This window comes from Lampris incognitus, chromosome 2 (genome assembly GCF_029633865.1).
Source record: "Lampris incognitus isolate fLamInc1 chromosome 2, fLamInc1.hap2, whole genome shotgun sequence".
Taxonomy (NCBI): Eukaryota; Metazoa; Chordata; class Actinopteri; order Lampriformes; family Lampridae; genus Lampris; species Lampris incognitus.
The window spans coordinates 9,627,401-9,652,405 of NC_079212.1; the positions used below are offsets into that span (position 1 = coordinate 9,627,401).

General features: G+C 44.2%; 1 protein-coding gene across 5 annotated transcripts in view; it reads left to right on the forward strand.

Moving 5' to 3' along the window:
* Positions 1-14,828, forward strand: part of sema3gb (sema domain, immunoglobulin domain (Ig), short basic domain, secreted, (semaphorin) 3Gb) — a 59,520-nt gene extending 44,692 nt beyond the window's left edge. For 2 of the 5 annotated variants that reach the window (XM_056275524.1, XM_056275522.1), the window contains exons 8-18: positions 4-149; positions 1,943-2,057; positions 2,255-2,324; positions 2,418-2,562; positions 3,341-3,563; positions 4,216-4,304; positions 4,412-4,453; positions 8,223-8,380; positions 9,272-9,339; positions 10,132-10,259; positions 12,812-14,828. In XM_056275524.1, coding sequence (XP_056131499.1) covers positions 4-149; positions 1,943-2,057; positions 2,255-2,324; positions 2,418-2,562; positions 3,341-3,563; positions 4,216-4,304; positions 4,412-4,453; positions 8,223-8,380; positions 9,272-9,339; positions 10,132-10,259; positions 12,812-13,270 — 1,643 coding nt within the window. In that variant the 3' untranslated portion in view covers positions 13,271-14,828. The remainder of the gene's footprint in view (positions 1-3; positions 150-1,942; positions 2,058-2,254; positions 2,325-2,417; positions 2,563-3,340; positions 3,564-4,215; positions 4,305-4,411; positions 4,454-8,222; positions 8,381-9,271; positions 9,340-10,131; positions 10,260-12,811) is intronic. The other 3 variants (XM_056275525.1, XM_056275523.1, XM_056275526.1) reach the window with 3 other exon arrangements.
* Positions 14,829-25,005: the final 10,177 nt, after the last annotated feature.

The following is a 25,005-nucleotide window of genomic DNA, read 5'->3' on the forward strand; positions in this document are numbered from 1 at the left end:
TAGAGCCGGTGTTTGTGAAGATCCAGCAGATTCCAGACAGTTCGGAGAAAAACGACGACAAGTTGTACTTCTTTTTCCGGGAGAAAAGCCTGGATGCAGGCGGGGGGAGTGCCCCCGTGGTGGTGTCCAGGGTGGGCCGGGTCTGCCTGGTAGGAACAAAACACTGCCTTATCTCATCATCCATCCATCCATCCATTCATTATCCAAGCCGCTTATCCGAATTTGGGTTGCGGGATGCTGGAGCCTATCCCAGCAACCATTGGGCAGCAGGTGGGGAGACATCCTGGACAGGCCACCAGTCCATCACAGGGCCGACACCCCCACACACACACACACAAATTCATACCAAGGGACGATTTAGTACGGCCGATTCACCTGACCTACATGTCTTTGGATTGTGGGAGGAAACTGGAGCCCCCGGAGGAAACTCACGCAGACACGGGGAGAACATGCAAACTCCACACAGAGGACAACCCGGGACGACCCCCAAGATTGGCCTACCCCAGGGCTCGAACCCAGGACCTTCTTGCTGTGGGGCGACCGCGCTAATCACTGCACCACCGTGCCACCCTTATCTCATCAATTACAGATTAAACGCAGTGAACAAATTAGATCAAATTACATTTCACAACTTAAATGTGCAAAAAAGACAGACTTGAAGGATTCCAGCACATGGATCATTAAACAGTCCAAGTCCCAAACAGGAGATGGAATCATAATTCCTTTTCAACGACTGCATTCATTTACTACTGTGCACCAAATACATAAATTGTTCTTAAAATAATATAAACGTCTGTGGTGGTGTAGCAGTCTAAGCATTGGTGTTGTGTCAATGCAGTTGCCCACTGACGAGACCGGGGCGCAAATCCCGGTCTCGTCAGATCCGACTATGGCCGGACTCGATGAAGCAGCAATAATTGGCAATGCTGTCTTCAAGAGGGGGGCAGAGTCGGCTTGTGTTCATCAAATGAATGCGTCTGTGTGTGTCAGAAAAAGCAGTGTTTCGGCCTGGATTCGCCTTGTTATGAAAGTGGGGAGGCGTCTCCTTCGAGACTGCCGGCTGGAGAGATGCAGTTGGCGAACACATGCAGTACGAGAGTGGGCGTTTGAACTAAAACAGGGATCGATGGCCAATAAATTGGGAGAAAAAAGGGAAAAATCAGAAATAAATTTATAAGAAAGAAATAATAATACAAAACAATTAACCAGTAGCCTGGCAGCCTGTCCAGGGTGTCTCCCCACCTGCCACCCAATGACTGCTGGGATAGGCTGACCCTGAGAGCAGGATAAGCGGTTTGAATAATGGATGGATGGATTTAAATCCATTGTAAATATTCCCTTTCGGAATTAAGCATCTCATTAAAGTTACAAAATCAACATCGTAGCGAGTTTGTGTGTCTCTGACAACATTAACAAACAACCCTGATGACACTAATGTTCATCCGGGCTCCTAACGATCTCCTAATGAACATGAGATCAATCATTTGTGGCCAGAATTCAGCCTCTTATAATTTATTATATGCTCATTTGCAGCAGCGTAATTCTGATTTGCTTTCATGCTGCACACCGGCATGTAAACAGTATGAGAGAAGCTGTGACTGATAAATGGGGACTGAAACACCGCTGACAACACTACTACTGCTACTACTACTACTTTTGGCTGTTCCCGTTAGGGGTCGCCACAGCAGATCATCTGTTTCCCGTCCTCTGCATCTTCCTCTGTCACACCAGCCACCTGCATGTCCTCTCTCACCACATCCATAAACCTCCTCTTTGGCCTTCCTCTTCTCCTCTTCCTTGGCAGCTCCATATTCAGCATCCTTCTCCCAGTATACCCAGCCTCTCTCCTCCACACATGTCCAATCATCTCAATCAATCAATCAATCGTGGCCAAGTCTTGTGAAGATGTTGTATTGAATTCTGAAACACGACTCTGTTCCAGAATGACGACGGCGGACAGAAGTCCCTGATCAACAAGTGGACAACGTTCCTGAAGGCTCGTCTGGTTTGTTCAGTGATCGGGAACGACGGAGTAGAAACACATTTTGATGAACTGAGTAAGTCTGTGTGTTTTAACATCTGTGTTTGAATTACATCCTCTTGGAATTAAGGTCTAAAGATGAACCCCAATACACACACATACACACTAAATACACAAATACACACACACTCCTCAGCTGAGCTGTCATTTGTTTGGAGCCACTGTGTTAGTGCTCCTAAATATGAACATAAAGCCTTTTTAAAATATCACCAGGGGACGTTTTCATTCAGCCAACGCAGGACAGACGAAATCCGGTAGTGTACGCCGTCTTCACCACCACTGGGTAACGACAACTGCTGTTTCCAAACTAAACTCCCACTTTATCCGCACTTCTCTCAGCAGGGCAGCTGGTCTGACTTTCTGTTTCCCTCCGCAGGTCTGTATTCAAAGGCTCAGCCGTCTGTGTGTATTCCATGTCTGACATTCGAAATGTCTTCAACGGCCCCTTCTCACACAAGCACGGACACAACTACCAGTGGACCCCATACACGGGCAGGATCCCCTACCCTCGCCCCGGGACGGTGAGCACGGCTCCCATGTCTCCTTTTAGATCTGCTCTCATCACCTGCAGCAACACGGCCATCTGTGTCCAGTGTGTTAGCACCTGTCGACCATGCCAAATGACATGATGATCCTAAGATAGAACGAGAGACAGATGGACGGACAGATAGATAGATAGATAGATAGATAGATAGATAGATAGATAGATAGATAGATAGATAGATAGATAGGCACAGTGGCCCAGGGGTTAGCGCTGTTAGCTTACAGCAAACAAGTCCTGGGTTCGAGCCCCAGGGTTGTCCAACCTTGGGGGTCATCCCAGGTCGTCCTCTGTGTAGAGTTTGCATGTTCTCTTCGTGTCTGTGTGGGTTTCCTCCGGGTCCTCCGGTTTCCTCCCACAGTCCAAAGACATGTAGGTCAGGGGAATTGGCCATACTAAATTGTCCCTAGGTGTGAATGTATTTTCCCTGGAATGGGCTGGCGGCCTGTCCAGGGTGTCTACCCGCCTTCCACCCTATGATTGCTGGGATAGCCTCCAGCATCCCGCGACCCTAGAAAAAAGAAAACTGCTGTAGATGTTTGCGGTCACAGATGATGCTGATTTCTATCAAACCCCAAAAAATGATTCTGTTTTTTTTAAGAGAATATTACTACTGACGGAAATATGAATTATTTCCTTATTTCAGAAAAATGAAAACTATCTCTTAGAAAGGCTGTAAAGGTTGAATCAAGTGCATGGTCTCGTCTACCAGCGGCAAGGCGCTGGTTTATGTTCTGGTCTTGGTTCTGGTCCCGTAGTGTCCTGGAGGAACCTTCACGCCAAGCCTTCGCTCCACCAAGGAGTTCTCAGACGAGGCAGTGAACTTCGTGAGGGCTCATCCGCTCATGTACCAACCCGTTTACCCCATTCACAAACGTCCGCTGGTCCTGAGCACTGGCGTGGACTACCGTTTCACCTGCATCGTGGTGGATCTGGTGGATGCCGCCGACGGCAGATACGAGGTGCTGTTTCTGGGAACAGGTCAGTCACAATGACGGTCTCTACAGCACAAAAACTCAAGACATCAAACATGAAGAAAAAAACTGAACTTGCAGGACGATGATTTGTAGTTCACTAATATGACGGGTGGAGGCTTTTCTCTGCTGAGTTTTTCATTGAACATTTTACATTATAAAACCCAGAAATATAAAAAGAAAATAGTAAAAATCATCTGTGCAAATGCAATTGCTGTAGATAGGGTTAAATAATGTAAGTGTAACAAAATGGGAAGTAAATAGATGGATAAAAACCTATACAAATACATGAGGAACGCAGTAGCACAAATGGGTCAGTTACAAAACTAAATACACACGCGTAGTTGTAAGAGATGAGAGGCTCTCAACATGTGAACGAGACGGAGAAGTTCTGGAATATGACTTCCAAAAGAGAGCTCGTATTTTATTTGAATAAATCAAAATGTGTCTGTTCCCCTGTATGGGAAACAGATATTTATTAATGCAAGACACATTTCAGAGAAATCTGACAATCTAATCACTTCAACCCTCTGACATTCATGAGAATGATAATACTGGGGCAAATGGGGAAGGGTTAAAGTTAGTGCTGAATCCATCCTTTGTGTATGTGTAGTCCAAGAGTTCAAAATGTGTAATATAAAGCACTCCTCTTCTTTCAGACCGTGGAACAGTCCAGAAGGTCATTGTGCTTCCTAAAGACACCAACAGCGTCCAGCAGCTCACGCTGGAGGAGATGGAGGTGTTCAGGGTTCGTACAGTCTTGCCTTTCACTGTTTTGACTGCAAAACGAAGGAACCTTTCGAAAGTTTCACTTTTTTTAATGTTTGTAACTGGTGTCGGTGTTTGTTCCCACAGGGTCGAACTCCCATAAAAACGATGAAGATTTCTTCAAAAAGGGTAGGCCTCAGCACACGTCAGTGATAATCATGTACCATGTAGATCCATGTGTACGCAGGTCTTCACACCAACCCAACTCCACATCGACTGATTTCACTGATTAAAGGCCCAATCTGTGATTTATTTAACCATGTAAAATGAAGGTATATTTACATACATACAGTGGTTATAAAAAGTCTATACACCCCTGTTAAAATGGTAGCTTTTGATGATGTAAAATAATGAAGCCAAGATAAATCATGTCAGAACTTTTTCCACCTTTAATATGAAACTACAACCTATAAAAATAATCAACCTTTTACAGAGAAAAAAAACGTTACAATAACCTGGTTGCATAAGTGTGCACACCTCTAAACTAATACTTTGTTGAAGCACCTTTTGATTTTATTTCAGCACTCAGTGTTTTTTGGGTAAGAGTCTATCAGCTTGGCACATCTTGACTGAGCCATATTTTCCCACTCTTCCTTGCAAAAACATTCTAGATCTGTCCAGTTGTGAGGACATCTCTTGTACACAGCCCTCTTCAGGTCACCCCACAGGTTTTCTGTTGGCTTCAGGTCTGGGCTCTGGCTGGGCCACTAAAAAAGGCTGATTTTAATGCGGTAAAGCCATTGCTTTGTTGATTTGGACGTGTGCTTTGGGTCGTTGTTGTGCTGAAAGGTGAGATTCCTCTGCTTCTTCAGATTTCTAGTAGACGCCTGAAGGGTTTTCCCCAAAATCGATTGGTATTTGGAGCCGATTCCCAAAGCCCCAGATCCGGCTGAAGAAAAGCAGCCCCAAGGCATGATGCTGCCACCACCATGCTTCACCGTGGGTATGGTGCTCTTTTGGTGATGTGCTGTGTTGCTTTTGTGCCAAACATACCTTTTGGAACTACGCCCAAAAAGTTCAGCCTTGGTCTCATCAGACCACGACACATTTTTCCCTATGATGTTTGGAGACTGGATTGTTGTTTCTTTGGGAAACCCTCCAACAGGAGTACCCTGATGACACTGAGAAGCACTGGAGCCTGCTCAAATCCACCATCCTCGACACCTGCAAAACCACCCTTGGGTAAAAGTCCAGAAAACACCAGGACTGGTTTGATAAGAACGACACAGAGATAGAACAGCTGAACTCCAGGAAAGGAAAGCCTTTCGTGCCTGGCAAAGTTATGTAACCTGCAAGGCAAAAAAAAAAAAAAGGCTCACTCCAGAACCAAGGCAGATATTCAGAGACAGGTGAGGGAGCTTAAGAACTCTTGGTGGACAGAAAAGGCTCTGGAAATCCAGCGACTGTCAGACTCGGGTGACACCAGAGGCTTTTTCAACGCCACTAAGGCCGTCTATGGTCCAAGCAACCGTAGCTTAAACCCGCTGCATTCAAAGGACAACAAGTTAATTTTCCATAAAATGTTTCTTATTGTTTTTGTCTTTATTTTTATAGGTTGCAATTTCACATTAAGGGTGGAAAACATTTTGACATGATTTATCTTGGTTTAATTTTTACATCACAAAAGCCTGTCATTTTAACCGGGGTGTGCAGACTTATAATATCCAATGTAGTTGAAGGGTTTTAGTAACAGTTGTAAAATAAGCATTTTGTGTTTTTCTCAGCCAATGGTAATTGAAAATGTGGGTATGTTTTACTCCAATCTTTACAACCATTAGAGATGTGAACAAACCTTTTACAGCATCAGAAAACATGAGAAACTCAGATTTAGTTGCTGTTTACCGTTAGTCCTTGTATTAAGAGACCTGTCAACAAATTTGGGAGTGACAGGAGCTTCCGGCCCTGTGGTTTGTAGTTTCGGAGCAGGGTGACCATTTGGCTAACATTTGAATTAAGGACTTTACCTTTAACACACCTTCAACCAGACAGGGGAGGATCAGTTAAGAAAACTGGACTGAGATCAGGTCATGTAGTGTAATGTTGGAAAGAAAACCACAGAAAGTTGAATCTGTTCATCTGGACACAATGAGAGAGAGAGAAACGTTTCATCACTCATCTAAGTGACCTCTTCAGTCTCAACTGACTGCAGGTATCCCCACCCTTATAAACAATACAGTGGCATAACGACCAAAACCAATGATCGGTTTAACTGGGTGTTCGTCAAAGCCAGGAAGACGCCCAAACAGTGTACCAGCTGATCGAAGGGAAGAGAAGAACAACAGCTGTCTAAGTGTAACCCAGTGGTGAGTCCATATGTGGTGGGAGTGTCGGAAAAGCTGAGATGCGTATTTTCCGAACATTGCGTCTCAATTGCTTTCAAACCCCAAGACACACTGAGCCAGAAGTTGGTCCACTCCAAGGATCGGGTCCCCTGACAAACAGAGCAATATAATGTACGCTGTTAAGTGCTGGGAGGATTGATGTAACTTGTACATCGGGGAAACCAAACAAATGCTGGCCAAGAGGATGGCACAACACAGAAGAGCTAACACGTCAGGCCAGGACTCCACAGTCTACATCTATCTACAGGCCAGTGGCCACTCTTTCAGGGATGAGGATATGCACATCCTTGATAGGGAGGAACGCTGGTTGGAACGGGGAGTCAAAATCACAGCAATCCCCCTGGCACAACAGCATACAGTATATTGCTCTGTTTGTGCCTGGGGACCCGATCCTTGGGGTGGACCAACTTCTGGTGCAGTGTGTTTTGGGGTTTGAAAGCAACTGAGACGCAGTGTTTGGAAAATACGCGTCTCAACTGTTCCGACACTCCCACCACATAGGGAATCACCACTGGTTTATGCTTGGAAAGCTGTTGTCCTTCTCCTCTCTTCGATCAGCTGGTGCACTGTTTGTGCATCTTCCTGACTTTGACAAACAACCAGTTAGGATACCCACACTTAACCAGGGCCTGTTTAATGTGGGATTTCCCCTATTCCCCAACCGCTGTGTCGGTGGGGACATTGTCAGCTCAGTGGTGCAGCATCCTGATGACTCCTAGTTTGTGCTCCAGTGGATGATGAGAGTCAAACCTTAGGTACTAATCAGTTTGCGTTGGTTTACGGTAAACATCAACAATCAAATATCTCCCATCACCCATTGCAATTTCACAGTCTAAGCAGGCTCACCTGTAATTTTTCCCCATCCTCTCTGGTGAACTTGATGTGGTTGTCCACAGAGTTAATGTGGTCGGTGAAATGTGGTACATCCTGCGATTTAATTTCAATCCAGGTGTCATCCACAAATCTGAACCAATGGCTAGGTGGTGTCCCTGGATAGGACGTCAGAGCCCTCTTTTCCACTTCCTCCTTACAGAAGTTGGCCACTGCAGGTGAGATTGGGGAACCCATAGCACACCCATGCCTCTGCCTATAGTACTGCCCCCTGTATGTGAAGTACATGGACTGAAGACACAGCTTTAGGAGCAGACACACTTGGTCAGTGTTAAGGGTGGTCCTATTGTTAAGGGTGAGGTCATTTTCTAATTTCTATGGCCTACCTCAACTGCTTCATCGACAGGAACACACGTGAAGAGAGACTTCATGTGTACGTGAACAGGGCATCTGCCTTTGTCCATTGGACGGATGATGAGGTTAGTCCTTACTGAGTCGTGAGAACTTTCCTCTTGTCTCTACTGATGTTGGACGGTGACGTTTCTCTCTCAATGTGTCCAGATGAACTGATTCAACTTTCTGTGATTTTCTTACCTGGATAATTGAGCAGGCATCGAGATTTGGGCGGGGGGAACGCCTTTTTTATACATCGCCAGCATTTGACTGGATTGTTAAATCGCTCTTTCTTAACTGCTAACAGTTGTTTCCCTTGTTGTGACCTGCAGCAACAGCTCTATATGTCCTCAGACAAAGGGCTTACCCAGGTCTCCCTGCATAGGTGTGCCGTCTACGGTAAAGCCTGTTCAGACTGCTGTCTGGCCAGAGACCCTTACTGCGCCTGGGATGGAGAGAGCTGTTCCCCCTTCACTGCCTCCACAAAGAGGTGAAAGTTCATATTCAGACAGGGGACAGTCTGCTTTGTTGTCCATCACTTTGTTGGGAATATTGATACAATAATATTGAATCATTGCTCATTCCTGGTTCCCAGTACTTTCACTTCTGCAAACGGCAACCTAAATAACTATAAATCACACAGCGAAACCTTAAGTAAGCCAGTTGAGGCATTAGTAGACAGTAAAGACCTCTGCACAGTATAAATAAACAATAATACTGTAATAGGCAATAAGCTACTACAGCCGAAATTGTAAATGAGCTTACTTTTGATTACAGCAGGAGACGACGGGGCTTGGTGTTGAGCACTGAAATTACATATGTGTCTTTACCATTTGGTGCTTGAGGAGAAACTGGAGCAGGATTAGGTGTCTGGGTTGAGAATGATCGAATTTGAGCTGAATTCTCTTCCTCCTGCTCCTCATGGTGTCTTTGTGACCAACTTAGGCAAACTGCTTTGTTTTGCCATGATTTAACCTACGTTAAAAGCAGCTAGCACGTGGAAAGTGGTCTTCTGGTCCTCTGTGCAAGCCGCGGGTTGTACGCTCAGTGAAGTGGAGGGGCTGCTCACAATCTGGCATATGCGAAATGCACTGCCACTCAAAATCTGACCTGTTAGCATCATACGGTGAACAAAAAGCATAAAACTGCCTATGCGTTTGTTTCTCTCATGTGAACCATTAAGAAAAAATACATTATTTAAATTAATCATACCTAATATAAAATATCAGAAGCATATTATGCATACCCAGTAGCATATTACACATGTGAGACTCGTGAGGAGGGGGAATGGGGGACGTGGCCACCCCTTGGGGGCGCCATTGGTTATTTCTGACTGTAATGGATTAAACTGTAACTCAACTTCATGGTTTTTAAAATGCAGGCGGAGTCGGAGACAGGACATCAAACATGGAGACCCGCTGCGTCAGTGTCGTGGTTTCAATGCTAAAGGTACCGTGAATATTCCGACATGTATCAAAACACAACTTATCAAACTTTGTCCTGATCCACCTGTGGAAATGATTTTTGGCCCAGGACCCACCAAATATCTTGTGGAGTAAAATAAGAAACTAGATAATTGACAATTCCCTCTACATTGGTCATCAATGCAGTATTCTATGTTTCAGTCATGGCTGACTAATTGATCAAATGAAATAGACAAGGCATGTCAACAGTAAACATTATACTGGTGATATCTTGGAAGACAAGAAAAAAAAATTAAAACGCATGCAACATTTTCTCTTATTTAAATTCTGTCTCTTAACAAAAAGTGTTTGTGGACATGCTGACCCAGGTGGGTCATAACCCATTGTTTGAAAATCACAGCATTAAAGGACTATTGTACTTTACCTCTGTGTCTTACTAATATAAGAGTCTGTCTCAGCATATGGTAAAGACAATGTCAAATGTCATTCAGAGCACATCTTGTTTCCATGATGTGATGTATTAAGTTAAACGGGATATGTGGGGTGGGACAAAATGTAGGGAGGGATGCGATTTGATTGTATGGTGCAAAATGTTTGACGATATTACTGGTTGGCATGTTGCTCGCCTGCCCCCGTGGACTTTGGCTGTTTTAGAAGAAGTTAAGGCAATTAATAAGTGCATAATGTGATTGGGGAAATTGGCAAACCTGCTTTAAAAAAAGTCAGTTTCATTTCACATTGGCTTTAGTAGCGATGTAAAATTTGACTGGATGAATAAAATGTTTTTTTGTGTTTTTTCGGCCTTTGCATCTGTCAGTAGAGAGGCGGGCTCAGCTGGCGGTGCAGTTCGGAGTGGAGGGCAGCAGTGTGTTTCTGGAGTGTCAGCCCAGATCTCCTCGAGCCTCCGTCAAATGGCTGTTTCAGAAGGATGGCAGGAGGAAAGTGGTCAGTAAAGCATACGGAAAGAATTTAGAATTTGTTGAAATGCAAAGAAATTTTGATGGCAAAAAAGAGTTTAGAAAATTATAGTTATGAATTATTTTTCTGTAATATGCCTATCCTTCATCTCATGGACCGCAGAACGCAATTCTAATTGGTCGTGCCCATCAGCCCCCCACACACAACATCGGCAGTCACTCGAAGCGAGTTCGACTATATTCTCTGTTGGGTTGTCTACTTGTGGGTCTTCAGATGGCTATAGAGGCTGAGCCGCAATCTACATACCTTGGTGCAGTGTGGACAGGGGAAAGTGGTGGTGGTTGAGCCTTTTTCTCTCTCTCCTTGCGGTGCGGTCGTTTTTTTCTCTGCAGCACAGTGGAATTCCATTTCATGATGTGCAGCTCCTTCCTACACAAAATTCTTCCAGGCGTGCCTATCCAGTGCTATGTGTTCCCAGTTGCTTGATGTGATGTTTAATTTCTTCAGACTGGTCCTTATATTGTCCTTGAAACATTTCCTTTGCCCACCGGGAGCTCGCTGACCTTCCTTCAGCTGGAAGTACAGGATCTCTTGGTGCTGCATTATTGTGGTGGTGATGCTAGTCACACTGGCTTCTTCCAGAATGCTGATGTTGGTGCGTTTATCCTTCCAGCTGATCCTCAGGATTTTTCGTAAGGATCTTTGGTGGTATTGTTGCAGTGCTCTCAGGTGCCTGCTGTAGGTGGTCCATGACTCTGTGCCATACAGCAGGGTGGAGAGAACAACAGCTCTGTAGACAAGGAGTTTTGTTTGGGCCTTTAGGTCTCAGTCTTCAAAGACTCTTTTCCTGAATCTGGCGTAAGCGCCACTGGCACAACTCAGGCGATGCTTGACCTCAGAGTTGATGTCAGCTTTTGAAGAGAGCAGGCTGCTGAGGTAGGGAAAGTGATCAACGTTTTCAAGAATTTTGTTGTCCACTTTTACGGAGGGCTGGGTAGATGGCTATTTTTGGGGCACCTTTTTTACCCCAGTGGGTAGAAATCTCACCTGGGGTGAGCAGAGTGGATCCTAAAGAGGGCTGCGCAGTCGTGGGTGCACCTACCGAAGGGCTCTTTCTACCTTGTTCCAGTAGCCCAGCGACTGAATCTAACACCCACCACCTGATGTGCCAGCTCATGACTAGGGGCTTCCAGGTCTCACAATCCTGCCCATGTTGCCACTTGCTGGTCGCCATAGGACTTAATCTGGGGTGTTAAGCATCCTCCATAAAGGAAATCCACCCTAGGTGTGACTTAAACGTGGGGAGACCGGTGTACAGACAGTCACCACACGGTCCTTGACAGATCTGGGTCAGGATCCAATGGCATGGAGTCCAAGATGACTGGGGGCCCATTTCTGCTGTAGCCTTCATCCGCCTTCCCAGCCATTGTGATGCTTCCCTTAAGTCAGCCATCATCCTCTACCTGTTCCACCATTGAGGTCTTGGTTGGATTGCTCTTTGTCAGGGACCTCCCCACTATGGGTGACCTTACCAGGAGCATAGCTCCAAATGGCATTGGTCTCAGGATCTCAGGACCAAAGAAGCTTCTGCACCACGACAAGGTGACAATCCACGGAGTACACACACACACATACACAACGCCACCACCACATCCCCTTGCTCCCTGACTTGACTTCCGCGGCCACTTTTATGATTGTTATGATATTACAGCTAACACTTTATTAAGAGACTAAGTCCTATCATACAGAATTTAAAAAGTAAATATTGCCGAAGAATTGTCTCCGTCTGTTGTTGTGCTGGGTGAAGTCCCTGGAAATCCCCAAAACATCCTCCTACTACTACTACTACTGTCAAAAAATCCCTGACAGCAGTCCCCTTTCCAACTTTTGCTGGCATTGCCCTGAAAAAAATGTGCTATTTTTCGGCGTTTCAGTTATTCAGTAAAAGCTAACTAGATAACCAAATATTGAAGTGGTGGTTTAACGTTAACTGAAGGATGCAGTGTTGGTGTGTGAACGTCACATGACACAATTAGCCAATACATTTTTAGATAACAGAATTTTTTGCTTTCTGATAGGCTGTGTGGGGGCACACAGGGGAGCAGCGTGCGATATATGTGGCTACCCATGGATTCTATTTTCTTTTTACATGTTTGATGTTCAAGAGTAGATAGGGCCCGGGGCCCAACAGCCCTCTACCCGGTCCATGCTTCATTTTCGACCCTAGAAGAAGACACATGTATATTACGGAAAAATAGTTCAGAACTTAAATTTTTAGGATTTAGCATGAAAACATCGGTTAAGAGAAATTGTTAACACTAGCCCAAGAAGTAAAAAAGTATTAAGGATGGGGTTTGGTAATGGTGTATTTCCCTTTTGAGAGAAGATGCTAATGATCCCTGTAGACATCCAGCAACTGAGCTAAGCTAGGCTAAACTTGCTGTTCGCCATATACCTTTAAACTACACACAGACATAAAAGAGGAATCCAGGAGTGTGTCTGCCTCTGTGTAAGTAGGACACATGGTAAAAACCCCGGAAACCAAACTAACCCTTTAATAATGCCTTGAAAACATTTAGGATTGTTTACGACACACTACAGTAAATCCAGTGTACTCTTCTTCAAAGCTGAACCGGGACCAGGAGGTGGTGAAGACAGGTCACGGGATGCTGCTCAAGTCCTTGAGCAAGGCGGATGGCGGGCTTTACGTCTGCCTTGCCACTGAGAACAACTACAAACACACTGTGGCCCAAGTGGCCCTCCGCATCCTAGACAGAGAGATTGTGGAGGCCCTCACTTCTCCAGACACGCCGGCCGGCACAGACACCCGCGATGCCTCCACGGGTGACCCAACACCTCCTCCTCCTCCTCCTCTGCCCCACAGTCTCCCTTCGCAGTTCTCTTCATACCCTGAGATCCGCCTCATCAGCCAGTACTGCCGCTCTTACCTGCAGGAGCCAAAGCTTGGCCTGCCCGTCAAACATAGCCGCAGGCATGCCGAGGGCCACGGCGGCCCCGAGGCCCCTCAGAGGTCATAAACACCCAATTCTTTTTCCTTCACACAGCACTGACATCCAGCCCGCCACAGACACCTCACACAGTAGTCATGTTTCCATCTAACGTTTGAATAAACATCAAGCGAATACTTACATAAATATCACATAGAATATCACAGTGGAACAAGTTCAGAAAACTGTCTCACTTTACTGTAATGCAGCCTTTAAGACCAGGGAATGACAACATTTAAGTTATATCACCAGATTACCACAACCCCACACCACATCTAGTCTCAGATCAACATATATCAATATCCTGACCAGATCTGTGATCACATGATGAAATCCTATTTACATTCAATTTTTTATTCAGCAAATGCATTTCTATCACAATTTATTGCATTTCTTTTTATCTAATAGTGTATCTGCCTAAAGCATGTACAGCATAAATCTTTTATGCGAATTTTATTTGATATTTTCTGTGTCCTTTGACTTTTTCTATGTGAAAACAAAATTCGCATAAAGATACTTGGATGGGAATGTGGTTATTGTCGTCTATAAAGTATTGTGCATCACACACTTTTCTGAGCTCAGATTCAGAATACGTCACATGTTGTTAATAAAGACCTGACTAGAGAAAATGGTAAAATCTGCAGAACACCATCTCCACCTCCATAGGTTAACATGGTGTACGTTCAGCCACTCTGTGATAGTGTCCTCTCACTACAAATAAAACTCTACCTAATACTTTATTTACCCTTTTAATATGAAAAAAATATCTCAAAAGTCAAAAAAGTGACAAAACTACTGTTTTCATAATATTTTCTAAAGTGAGGTTCTTCTTTGAAAGGGTCGGTCAAAGCCACATGTAAAACCAGACATCCTCTAACAAAATGTGTTGGCCATCTCATCTATGGACCACTCCAAGTAGACATTTATTATTGATATTCTTTTGGGGTTAGGGTCTGCTTCACGTTAACAAAATAATAGAAGTCTAAGTAGAAAAATCATTCTTTGGAGAGTTCTGTAAAAGTCTGTCAGTAAAACATTTGATGAAAGGTGCTATGAACCTCGTTTAACCAGTGACTGACTGGGTCCTGACAGAACAAACCAGTAGATATACATAGTACGCTGTAGGTTTTCTCCAGGTTGCCAGTATGCATCAGTAAAACTCAGTAAAATGGTTTGTTTTTTTTCCTGGATTTCATTGTATTAAGAGAATATTTATACTTCAGAAATGTAAATTATGAGAATTCATGATGATGACAAGATGAGATGAGGAGAAGAGTCAGCACCTCCAAGTCTGAGGCCATGGTTCTCTACCGGAAAATGGTGGATTGCTCCCTCCAGGTTGAGGATGAGTTGTTGCCTCAAGTGAAGGAGTTCAACTATCTTGGGATCTTGTTCACGAGTGAGGGTAGGATGGAGCAGAAGACAGGCGGATTGGTGCAGCATCAGCAGTAATGCGGACGTTGTACTGGACCGTTGTGGTGAAGAGGGAGCTGAGCTTGGAAGGCAAAGCTCTCAATTTACCAGTCAATCTTCGTTCCAACCCTCACCTATGTTCATGAGCTTTGGGTAGTGACCAAAAAGGGTGAGACTGCGGATACAAGTGGCTGAAATAAGTTTCCTCCGTAGGGTGTCTGGGCTCAGCCTTAGAGATAGGGTGAGGAGCTCCAACATCCGGAGGGAGCTCGGAATAGAGCCGCTGCTCCTTTGCGTTGAAAGGAGCCAGTTGAGGTGGTTCGGGCATCTGATTAGGATGCCTCCAGGGCGCCTTCCTTTGGAGGCTTTCTGGGCGGGTCCAACTGGGAGGAGACCCCAGGGTAGACCCAGAACTCCCTGGAGGGACTACATGTTCAATCTGGCCTGGAAACGCCTTGGGATCCCCCCAGGAGGAACTGGAGGGCATTGCTGGGGAGAGGGATGTCTGGAGTGCCCTACTTAGCTTGCTGCCACTGCGACCCCAGAGAAGCGGCTGATGATGAGATGAGATGAGAAATGTAAAATAATCTCAATCTCTGATTTGACCCAACAGGTTTTAAACATGAGACGACCAAAATAGTTGTAACTCCTTTTTATTTGCAAGGGGAATTACTGTAGGATTAATGGCTGACTTGGCATGCTAATAGCTTATTGGTTTAAAAAAGGAACAGAAAAGATTTAATAGGCGCTATAATCTATCTTCACCACAAATGATTTCAAAGACCCTGTTTTTGTGTTTTTCCCCCACTCATTCACAATCTGTAGTTAATCTCCAGTCAACAGTACGTCACAAGCAAACGATAGGACCAAACGCTATTCAGTTCTTCTGTGCAGATATTAAACATTTTGCTCAAGAGTTTGTAAATAGAAAGGTATATCAGTGGATTCCTGTTATGGTGTTTTGAATTTAGAATACAAATGAATGGAGGTCCCGGACAGACTACATTCTGTCTAACAGTTAAATGACGTGAATCTGTCAGTGACATGATGGAACTGTTAATGAATGTAGTATATATGATACTGTCTGAAGTATATATATATATATATATATATATATATATATATATGACACTAGATGTAGTCTATATGATACTGGATGGGGTGTATATGATACTGGCTGTAGTATATGATACTGAATGTAGTATATATGATACTGTATGAAGTATATATATATGACACTAGATGTAGTATATATGATACTGAATGTAGTATATATGATACTGGATGGGGTGTATAAGTTACGCCTCTGTAAGAAGAGATGAAAATAAATGAAGCGGACACGATGTTGCTGGCTTCATGTCCAAAGTGTAATGAACGATCATACGTAACATACATGTCCACCTTTAAGCAAATGGCATACTGTAACACACTGACATGGATCACAACTTTATAAATACAATAAACAATGAATACAGACAAAACCCCCTTTCTTACTGAACGGAGCTGGACACGTCTCCATCGTCCTCTGTCTGCGTGACCCAAGCTAGCAAGCATGCTACGCCCGGGCTAACACCTTCATATTTCGACCAACTCAATTCACTCGCTGAAATTACCATCGGCGTGTTCCTTGTAACAGTGAAAACATATTGTAAAGACGGATTCGCGTCCCGGCTGTGAGGGTTTCCGTACTGCCCCCCGAATTCTCTACATTGGTGTCAGGAGTGGGATGGTGAGACCGTGAGGTCATCGGAAGCGCGTGCGCCCAGAGGCGCGAGGGAGGTGATTGGGAAGCGCGTCCCCGCGCTTCAGCATAAGAAGGGGGGGGTAGTGTAACGTACACGAATAAGTAGACACGTTAGCCCTTGGCTACCTACTTTACTTTCTCATTGGTGACCACTGTCGACTGACACATGCAGGTTGTTTAAATGCAAACCAAAGAGTCCTGGTGGAGGCCATAAGAAGTACCATGGGGGTACCATGACCAAGTCGAAAAAGATAAACGTTGGCAAGAAACAGCAGAGGCACTGCAGCAGCCTGGTCGAGTAGCTGGTTAAGCTAATCTACATAATCATTCCCCAGCAGCACTAGCCACAACAGCGTCCACAATCCTTTTTTCTTTCCTTTCGTAACACAAGACCATCAGCATCACACATAGCGGTTCTGTAGCCATGATTGACAATTTCTTGACCCTCCACCCCAATGACCCATGAACTCATGCAAGATCATGAAAAGCAGCATAGGATGACTGGCAACACTACAGTACAAGTATGACCCCGACCAGTCTCCCAGCCAAGACAAAGCAAGAACTTTATGGCACTATGGTTGCATAATCTGACATGGTGACCATCGTGAAAGACAAAAATATCATGTAGTCTGATCCCGGCATTAGACTACTGATGATGGAGTCAATTTTTTTAAACGCTGTAGTCCTGTACCCCCCCCCCCCAAGCAACTTTACTCATAACAGATGTGCATACTCTCTCTCCTACTATACATGTTAAATGAGAGACTTGCTCAGTAATGGGGGCTGCATAGGCACACACACACACACACACACACACACACACACACACACACACACACACACACACACCATAATAGAACTCTTTGACACACTTAAACACACCAAGGTCAACAAAGATCTGCTACACTTACACCACAGTTTCTTAGTAGGAAATTCAATTTTTTTACCTAATGGCTTCAATCTTTGCCTCTTATACAGCCATCTTTTTGATTTTGAGATACTTTATTGATCCCCGTAAGGACATTACTGCATTTAACCCATCCTAGCTGTGTAGCCAGGAGCAGTGGGCAACCGCCGTGCAGCACCCGGGGACCAACTCCAGTTCGTCCTCGCATGCTTCAGTCAAGGGCACAGACAGAAGTATCAACCCTAACATGCATGTCTTTTTGATGGTGGGGGAAACCATAGCACCCGGAGAAAACCCACTGCAGACATGGGGAGAACATGCAAACTCCACACAGAGAGGACAACCTAGGATGACCCCCGTGTGGAGTTTCTTTTCTTCCTCGTCTTACTGGGTGCAAGGTCCTTTGTAATGTCTTTGAAGTCCATCTATTTGGCCAGTTCACACTCAACGGCAGGTTAGGGTTTGCTATTATCATTGCTTATATTTAGGATGAACGTGATTATTGCTGGCATGCATGGCCCCCCCTAGTGGCTGGGCCCCAGAAATCTTTCCCCTTTCCCCCCCTTATGGGCAGCCCTACCGAGACATGTCCGATGTTAATACAAAGACAACCTAATTAGACTGCTTTATGGAGCGTGTGAGCACATCACCAATATCAGTGAGTGATACGATGTTTGAGAGTAATGAAAGAAAGCGCTCTCTAACAGTCACAACTCCTGTGCCGATACGCTGGAAGGGGAAAGAACAGACTGTAAAGATGTTTTACTACTGTGGATGAATAAAATGTCATGTTATTTCACAGAATGGTGTGGCGTTGTCCTTTCGTGTTTTACATGCCCCATCCTTATGGACTTACCCCTACCAGGGGCAAGTTCTACTGAAGGACAAAATGATGGATTTACTTATAATAATGATTGATCTCCCTTTCTTGAAGAAATTAACATAGTATTTCATGTCTTGATGTACGTTCAGTAATTCAGGCAAAGAAATCCCAGAAAATTGGGTCAGTTCATCTGGACCAGAGGTGTAAAAACCAGGTCCAGAAAGTCCTTTTGTGTTTTACATGCCCCATCCTTATGGACTTACCCCTACCAGGGGCAAGTTCTACTGAAGGACAAAATGAGGGATTTACTTATAATAATGACTGATCTCCCTTTCTTGAAGAAATTAACATAGTATTTCATGTCTTGATGTACGTTCAGTAATTCAGGCAAGGAAATCCCAGAAAATTGGGTCAGTTCATCTGGACCAGAGGTTTAAAAACCAGGTCCAGAAAGTCCTTTTGTGTTTTACATGCCCCATCCTTATGGACTTACTCCTACCAGGGGCAAGTTCTACTGAAGGACAAAATGATGGATTTACTTATAATAATGATTGATCTCCCTTTCTTGAAGAAATTAACATAGTATTTCATGTCTTGATGTACGTTCAGTAATTCAGGCAAGGAAATCCCAGAAAGTTGGATCAGTTCATCTGGACCAGAGGTGTAAAAACCAGGTCCAGAAAGTAAAAGTCCAAACCATGTGTTTGCTCTACTCATGCACTACACCAGCAGATTCTAGTCAACGCCACGCCTCCTAGGGAAAACTAGATGATGAAATCAGCTGGTGTAGTAACATGGTTGGAGCAAATACACGGTTTGGACATTTGCTCCCCGGACCTGGTTTTTACACCTCTGATCTGGACACAACCGTTACGGACTAGTTGGGTCTAGGGGGTTAAGGGTTAAGCATGCAATACTATCCCTAACCTGGAGTGTGTAGAAAAGATGAAAAACGAGGGAAGAAACAGAAAGAAGGACCGATTTCCGAGAAATAGCCGGGAGGTGGGCTAGCTTACCGAGGTAGCAGGCTAGCAGTTAGCGGGTCCCTCCGACAAGGCCTCGGCCGCATGGGTCTCAGCTCCCATAGGCGGCGGACTAGTTCAGTGTAGGTTGATGCTGCATGGATCCTCAAACATAAAAGAAACTTGGGTTTTCCTCGAAGTCCTTGAGCTGGAAAGGCGTGAACCTGTAGAGTCCTGAACAGCGTGTTCAAAGTGGCGTATCCTGCGGGGTGCGTATACAAACCGCCGCCATTAACTAACTCCAGGGGATGCGCGGACGCCTCACAGTGACGTCCTGTTATAAACACTGCTTAACCACGCCCCCAAGCATGGCCCAATGAAAGCCAGGCCAAGTATGCAGGAAAAGGAAGAGGGGAAAAGGGCAAATAGAATCCCCACTAGAAGAACCCCGCTACAATGTAGCGGTTTGGTTATCCACCCGTCTAAATCTCCCTCCTCTTCATCCTGCCAGCTAACCGCCCCTAACCCCCCCCACTCCAACTCCCCCCCCCCCCCCAAATACTCAGAATCATCTGAAATGCAGAGAAAAGTGGTTTTTAGTCATTTTTAGAAAAGGCATATTTTGCATAATTGTTATAATTATTTTAATTTTCTGCTGTTTTTCTGGTCCTCTCTGGAACAATACCTACCACCTCCAAAAAAAAATGAGGATCATAAGTGCATTTTTGCAAAAATGCATATTTTGCATGATGCCAAAACATTTCCAAGCCCCAGAAAAACATTTTATATGTGAAAAAATCAAAGATGCTCAGAATCATCTGAAATGCCGAGAAAAGTGGTTTTTAGCCATTTTTAGAAAAATGCACATTTTGCATATTTATGCATAATTATGCATAATTTTAATTTTCTGGGATTTTCCCCTTACTCTCTGAGACAATACCTACCACCTCCAAAAAGAATTAGGATCATAAGTGCTTTAGTTTTCGGTCCCGCTATCTACACTAACACCACACACACACACACACATTACGAAAATATATGAGTAGATATCACTTCTAACACCACCCCCCCTTACAAAAAATGTGGATCCAAAGTATTTGTTTTTTTGTTTTGTTTTATCCTTTTGATATTAATCATTTTATCGTTTCTTAAAACAACATAGACATCACATTAGTAAAACCCGCATTAGTGACGTCTAACTACTCTAAAGTTGTGACTATCAGTTTGAAAGACTATGCACAGCTATAATCTAATCCGTTTTTGTTTTTTGACTCCATTGATTCACGTGCATTACTATCGACAATGCACCCCCAAACTTTTCAAAATACCCAAACTACATGCTCAGCCCCTTGACGGGGTGTCCGCAATAACATTTTCTCTGCCTGGCCAACGCGCTGGCAGGTTAGTCAGGTTACATGGTGGTGAAATCAAACTCCAGCAGAAGACTCTCTGACCGGATGTTCTGAATTTTGACAGCAACGTGAGTGGGTTGTGATCAGTGAGGACTACCAGATCAGCTCCAGCACCAGAGACGTACACCTCGACGTGTTGGACTGCTAGGACAAGAGCCAGGGCCTCCTTCTCAATGGTGGGATATCGCTTCTGATGGCGATCCAGTTTCTTAGAGAAGTAAGCAACAGGCCAGTCTATTCCTGACCCATCAGTCTGTAGCAGCACCGCCCGCCCCCACTCCAACATCACAAGCATCCACTGCAAGCTTGAATGAGCCAGAGGAGTCCGGAGCAACCAGCACCGGTTCACTAGCTAGAATAGCTTTAACCATTTCCAGAGCTGTCTGGCAATCTGCTGACCGGCTAAACTTAACTCCCTCCTTCAGCAGGTCTGTGGGTGGTGTTACAGCTGCGAAGTTGGACACAAACTGCCTATAAAAGCTACACGTGCCCAAAAGGCGCATTAGCAGGCGTTTTGTTTTCGGAACAGGCAGGTCTAAAATGGCTTGCACCGTGGCAGTCCTTGGTCTCACTGAACCTTGACCCACCCTGATGCCCCAAATATGTGACTTGCCCCTTTCCAATCTCACATTTGGGCAAGCCGATAAGACGTTCAAACAGCCGTCTCATGTGTTCTGTGTGATCAGACCATGAAGTACTACAGCAAACCACATCATCTAGTTATGTGTGTGTTCTGCAGTCTGGAGGTTACTGAACTCATTAACCTCTGAAAGGCTGCTGGTGTGTTGTTCATGCCAAACGGGAGACGCTGGTAGCGATACAAACTCTCCGGCATCACAAATGCAGACACATTTTTTTGCCCTTTCTGTCAGCAGCACTTGCCAGTAGCCCTTTAACAAGTCAAACTTCGACACATACTGTGTGCACTGCCGATCTTGTCAGTACACTTCTGCAGCCTGGGTATAGGATATGCATCTGTTTCACTTACATTACTTACCTTTCGGTAATCAATGCAAGGATGCACAGGTAAACCGGGCTCGGGAACAGGGACCAATGTCTTCTATGTAACGCAACTCTGGTTTCACCTGAGGCCATTTTTGTGGGTTAATCCGGTACAGATTTTTTTTTTAAGATGTATTTATTGACAACGCACCAAACAAGTACATTGTCATTTTTCTTCTAAATACAAAATACAATAACAGAAAATAAGAGTGGGGGAAAAACAGAGAAAGGGGTAAGAACAAAACAAAATAAAACAAACACATCCTCCCACCCACCCCATCCCAACAATGGTACAATGCTCAACATCATTCACAAGTGCTTTAAAGATATTGTAAGGTGCATGGATAAGTGGACACGTTAGCCCTTGGCTAACGGGTCGGACCCTTTAGTCGAGCGGTTAGCGACGGGTTCGCGTCCCGGCTGCGGCGGTTCCTGTGGTTGCACAGAGCCGTTAGCCAACGTGTCTACTTATCCATGCATGTTACACAATGTTAAAGAGAGAGAGGGGGGGAAGCAGTTGTAATGAGTGAATCAACTAAGTGGGTTTATTGAAGGAAGAGAGTCCAAGAAGGAGCCCCAGATTGTATTAGATATTGCAGGAATCTTATTTGGGGTGCAACATGATGAAAGCTCATTCAGCCAGTGCTTTTGTGATGGTGAGTTTTCTGATTTCCAATTTTATAAGGATAAGTTTTCCCCCCGCTGTGCTGGCAAGTAACACGAAATACTTCTTATGGTGAGTTAGTTACTGTTAGTATATCAACGTCACCCAATAACCAAATCCTGGGATCATGTGGTATTTCATGTTCTATGACACCAGAAACAGAGGTTATAATGAACTTCCAAAACTCTTCCAGGTAAGGGCAACTCCAGACCACATGGAGCAGATCGCCTTCAGTTATCTTACACCTCTGGCACATGGCAGATATATACATCAATCCTATGTAGCCTGTGTGGGGTGAGATATGTTCTGTGAAAAATACTAAATTGCATTTGCCTAAGTTTTGTAGAGACTAGAACTGTCTGAGATCTTTCCAAAATATTTTGCCAATCGGGGTCACCTCACCGTAGCTGCATTTTAGGTCCGTCTCCCGCGTGTAATGGACAACCTGTTTCATAGATTGGTACGTTTCCATTTAGAATGTTGTATAATGAGGATATCAGCCCCCTAGCGGAGGAAACTGGTAGGTTAAGCATATTATCCTCTTGGGGTCATTCATTTGAAATAAAAGGGAAATCTATAGAATTATCTTGGACCCAGTGTCTGATTTGAAGGTATTTAAAGAGATTGTGTCTTGGCAAATTAAATTTGGAAGATAATCGTTGAAATGTAGACAGTGTATTGCCACTATATGTAAGTCTCCAACAGTTTAGATCCTATTATTGACCCATTTCTTTAATGTTCCACCAGCGATAAGATTTTGAATTTTGGGGTCATCCCATAAAGGGGTCTTTCTTAGTAATGAGATATCTATTCCTTTAGTAATGAGATATCTAATTGTGTGGGACTCCTGCCATGCCCCAAAGGTGTTCAAAATTATGGGGTTCTTTGTGATTGATGAGAGGGTTTTCTTTGTGGCCAAGACAGGAATTATTTTCAAAGGAGTAGTATTCATGTCATGTTGTTCTACAGAGAACCATCTAACCTCATTACCCTCAATGTGCAACCAAATCCATATCGGCTGAGATGCCAGATAGTAGACAGTAGCATCTGCTGCATAAGCTTCCTGGGCTCTGCCCTCAAATCACACTCTGGATAAGCAACGTCCACCTATTCTCAGGCCATTCTAGCTCTTTCGCAATTTTCTCAAAAGCGTCAAAGAGAGAGCCCGCATGGTCATGATTAAACCATGGCATGGGTCTCAAACAGCTGGAAACATCAAACCAAGCTTCGTGCTTAAGTTGTAAGTCACTGTTGTTCACTTTAAGCTTCTCTTGCTCTAATGTCAGCTTTGCTAACTCAAGCGGAAACAGCCGCTCCCCCTCTCTCTCATGTACGGGATCTTGTGGGTGTAACACTGAACTCAGGGTCTCCACAATCTCTGACTTTTTACTTTCTGGAGTGATATCTACCTCACAATATTTAGCCACTGCAAGCAAATGTTTTTTAAAGCTTACGCAACTCCTGGCGCCCAAAATCACTCCCACAAAACTCCTCTATGTTGAACGTTGCCATGGTTATTGTTATCAAATTCTCACAAAAATAGGCTCACCAAAAGAGACAAGACTCACAAAATGACCTCTAACTATTACCAAATAGCCTTACCAACAAAACATAACCCGCAACAAGAGGTCGCTCATAGGTCACTATATTCCCAGACATTGATATGAACAGGCCGCTCACAACAATGCTAACGTTACTCACAGACCACAAACCGATACACTGCAGTCAGTACACACCAGCAACACACCCGCCACCATTAGCCAAGCAGCTATCAGCTAACCAGCCAATCACAATACTTTATTCATCCCCAGGGGACACTGGGTTCCATTACAGACACTCAAGCTCTAGTAAGAAAAAAAACTAAAAACTAACAAGATACAAGATGAGAAAATAGAAACCAATAGCAACAAGAAAAACACAAACAAACAGAAGATAAAATAAGAACAAAATATATAAACAAGCACGGTGCACATAACACCACATCTATCCTGCACGACCGCAGCACAAAACAAACAGCACAAACAAAACCCGACAGGGCAAATGAGCATTGAACGGAGGTTAAATATTTAGGAATGAACTTCCGTAAAAACCTTGAATCGAGAGGAGAGACGAATGTTCAGAATAACATTACAAGGTGTAAAGCTATATTAAACAGCTGGTTACAGAGGGACATTTGCTCTGTTGGGGAGGACTCTGCTCACCAAGATGGAGAGTCTCTCTAGATTTATTTATCCTGCTTACTCATTGGCTATTTCATCACGAATGATTAAATCCATAAACCAAACTAATTTCAATTTTATTTGGAAACACAAGTGTCATTCTATCAGGAAAAGTGGCCTCTTGAGAAGTTATGAAAACAGGGGGCTGAATGCCATCGGTTTGGACATTATGGATGGTATGATTAAACTGAAGTGGCTGAAAGCCTTTGTCACGGATGAGGCTGTGTTTTGGCATGCCATTCCTAATGCAGTCTTCAACAAGTTGGGAGGCATTATTGCTTTTCTTTTGAACCGTGATTTTGAACCGTCCAATATACCGTTAGGTTTATCCGCCTTTCATAAACAAGTTTTGCAATATTGGAAACTGCTGTTTAAACACAACTTTACCCCCCCATGCAGTTCCAGTTTGGAATAACAGATGATGTGTCCTGTTTAAGGGGAAATCTGTGTTTTTGGAAGAGTGGTGGAAGACGGGTATTTGGTCCATTACACACATCATGGATGACAGAGGCAGTCTATTGAATTATAATGAGTTGTGTTTGAAATATAGTTTATCCTCCTCTGGAAAGGTCTATGACATGGTAATAGGTGCGATCCCTATACAACTCAAGATGATGGT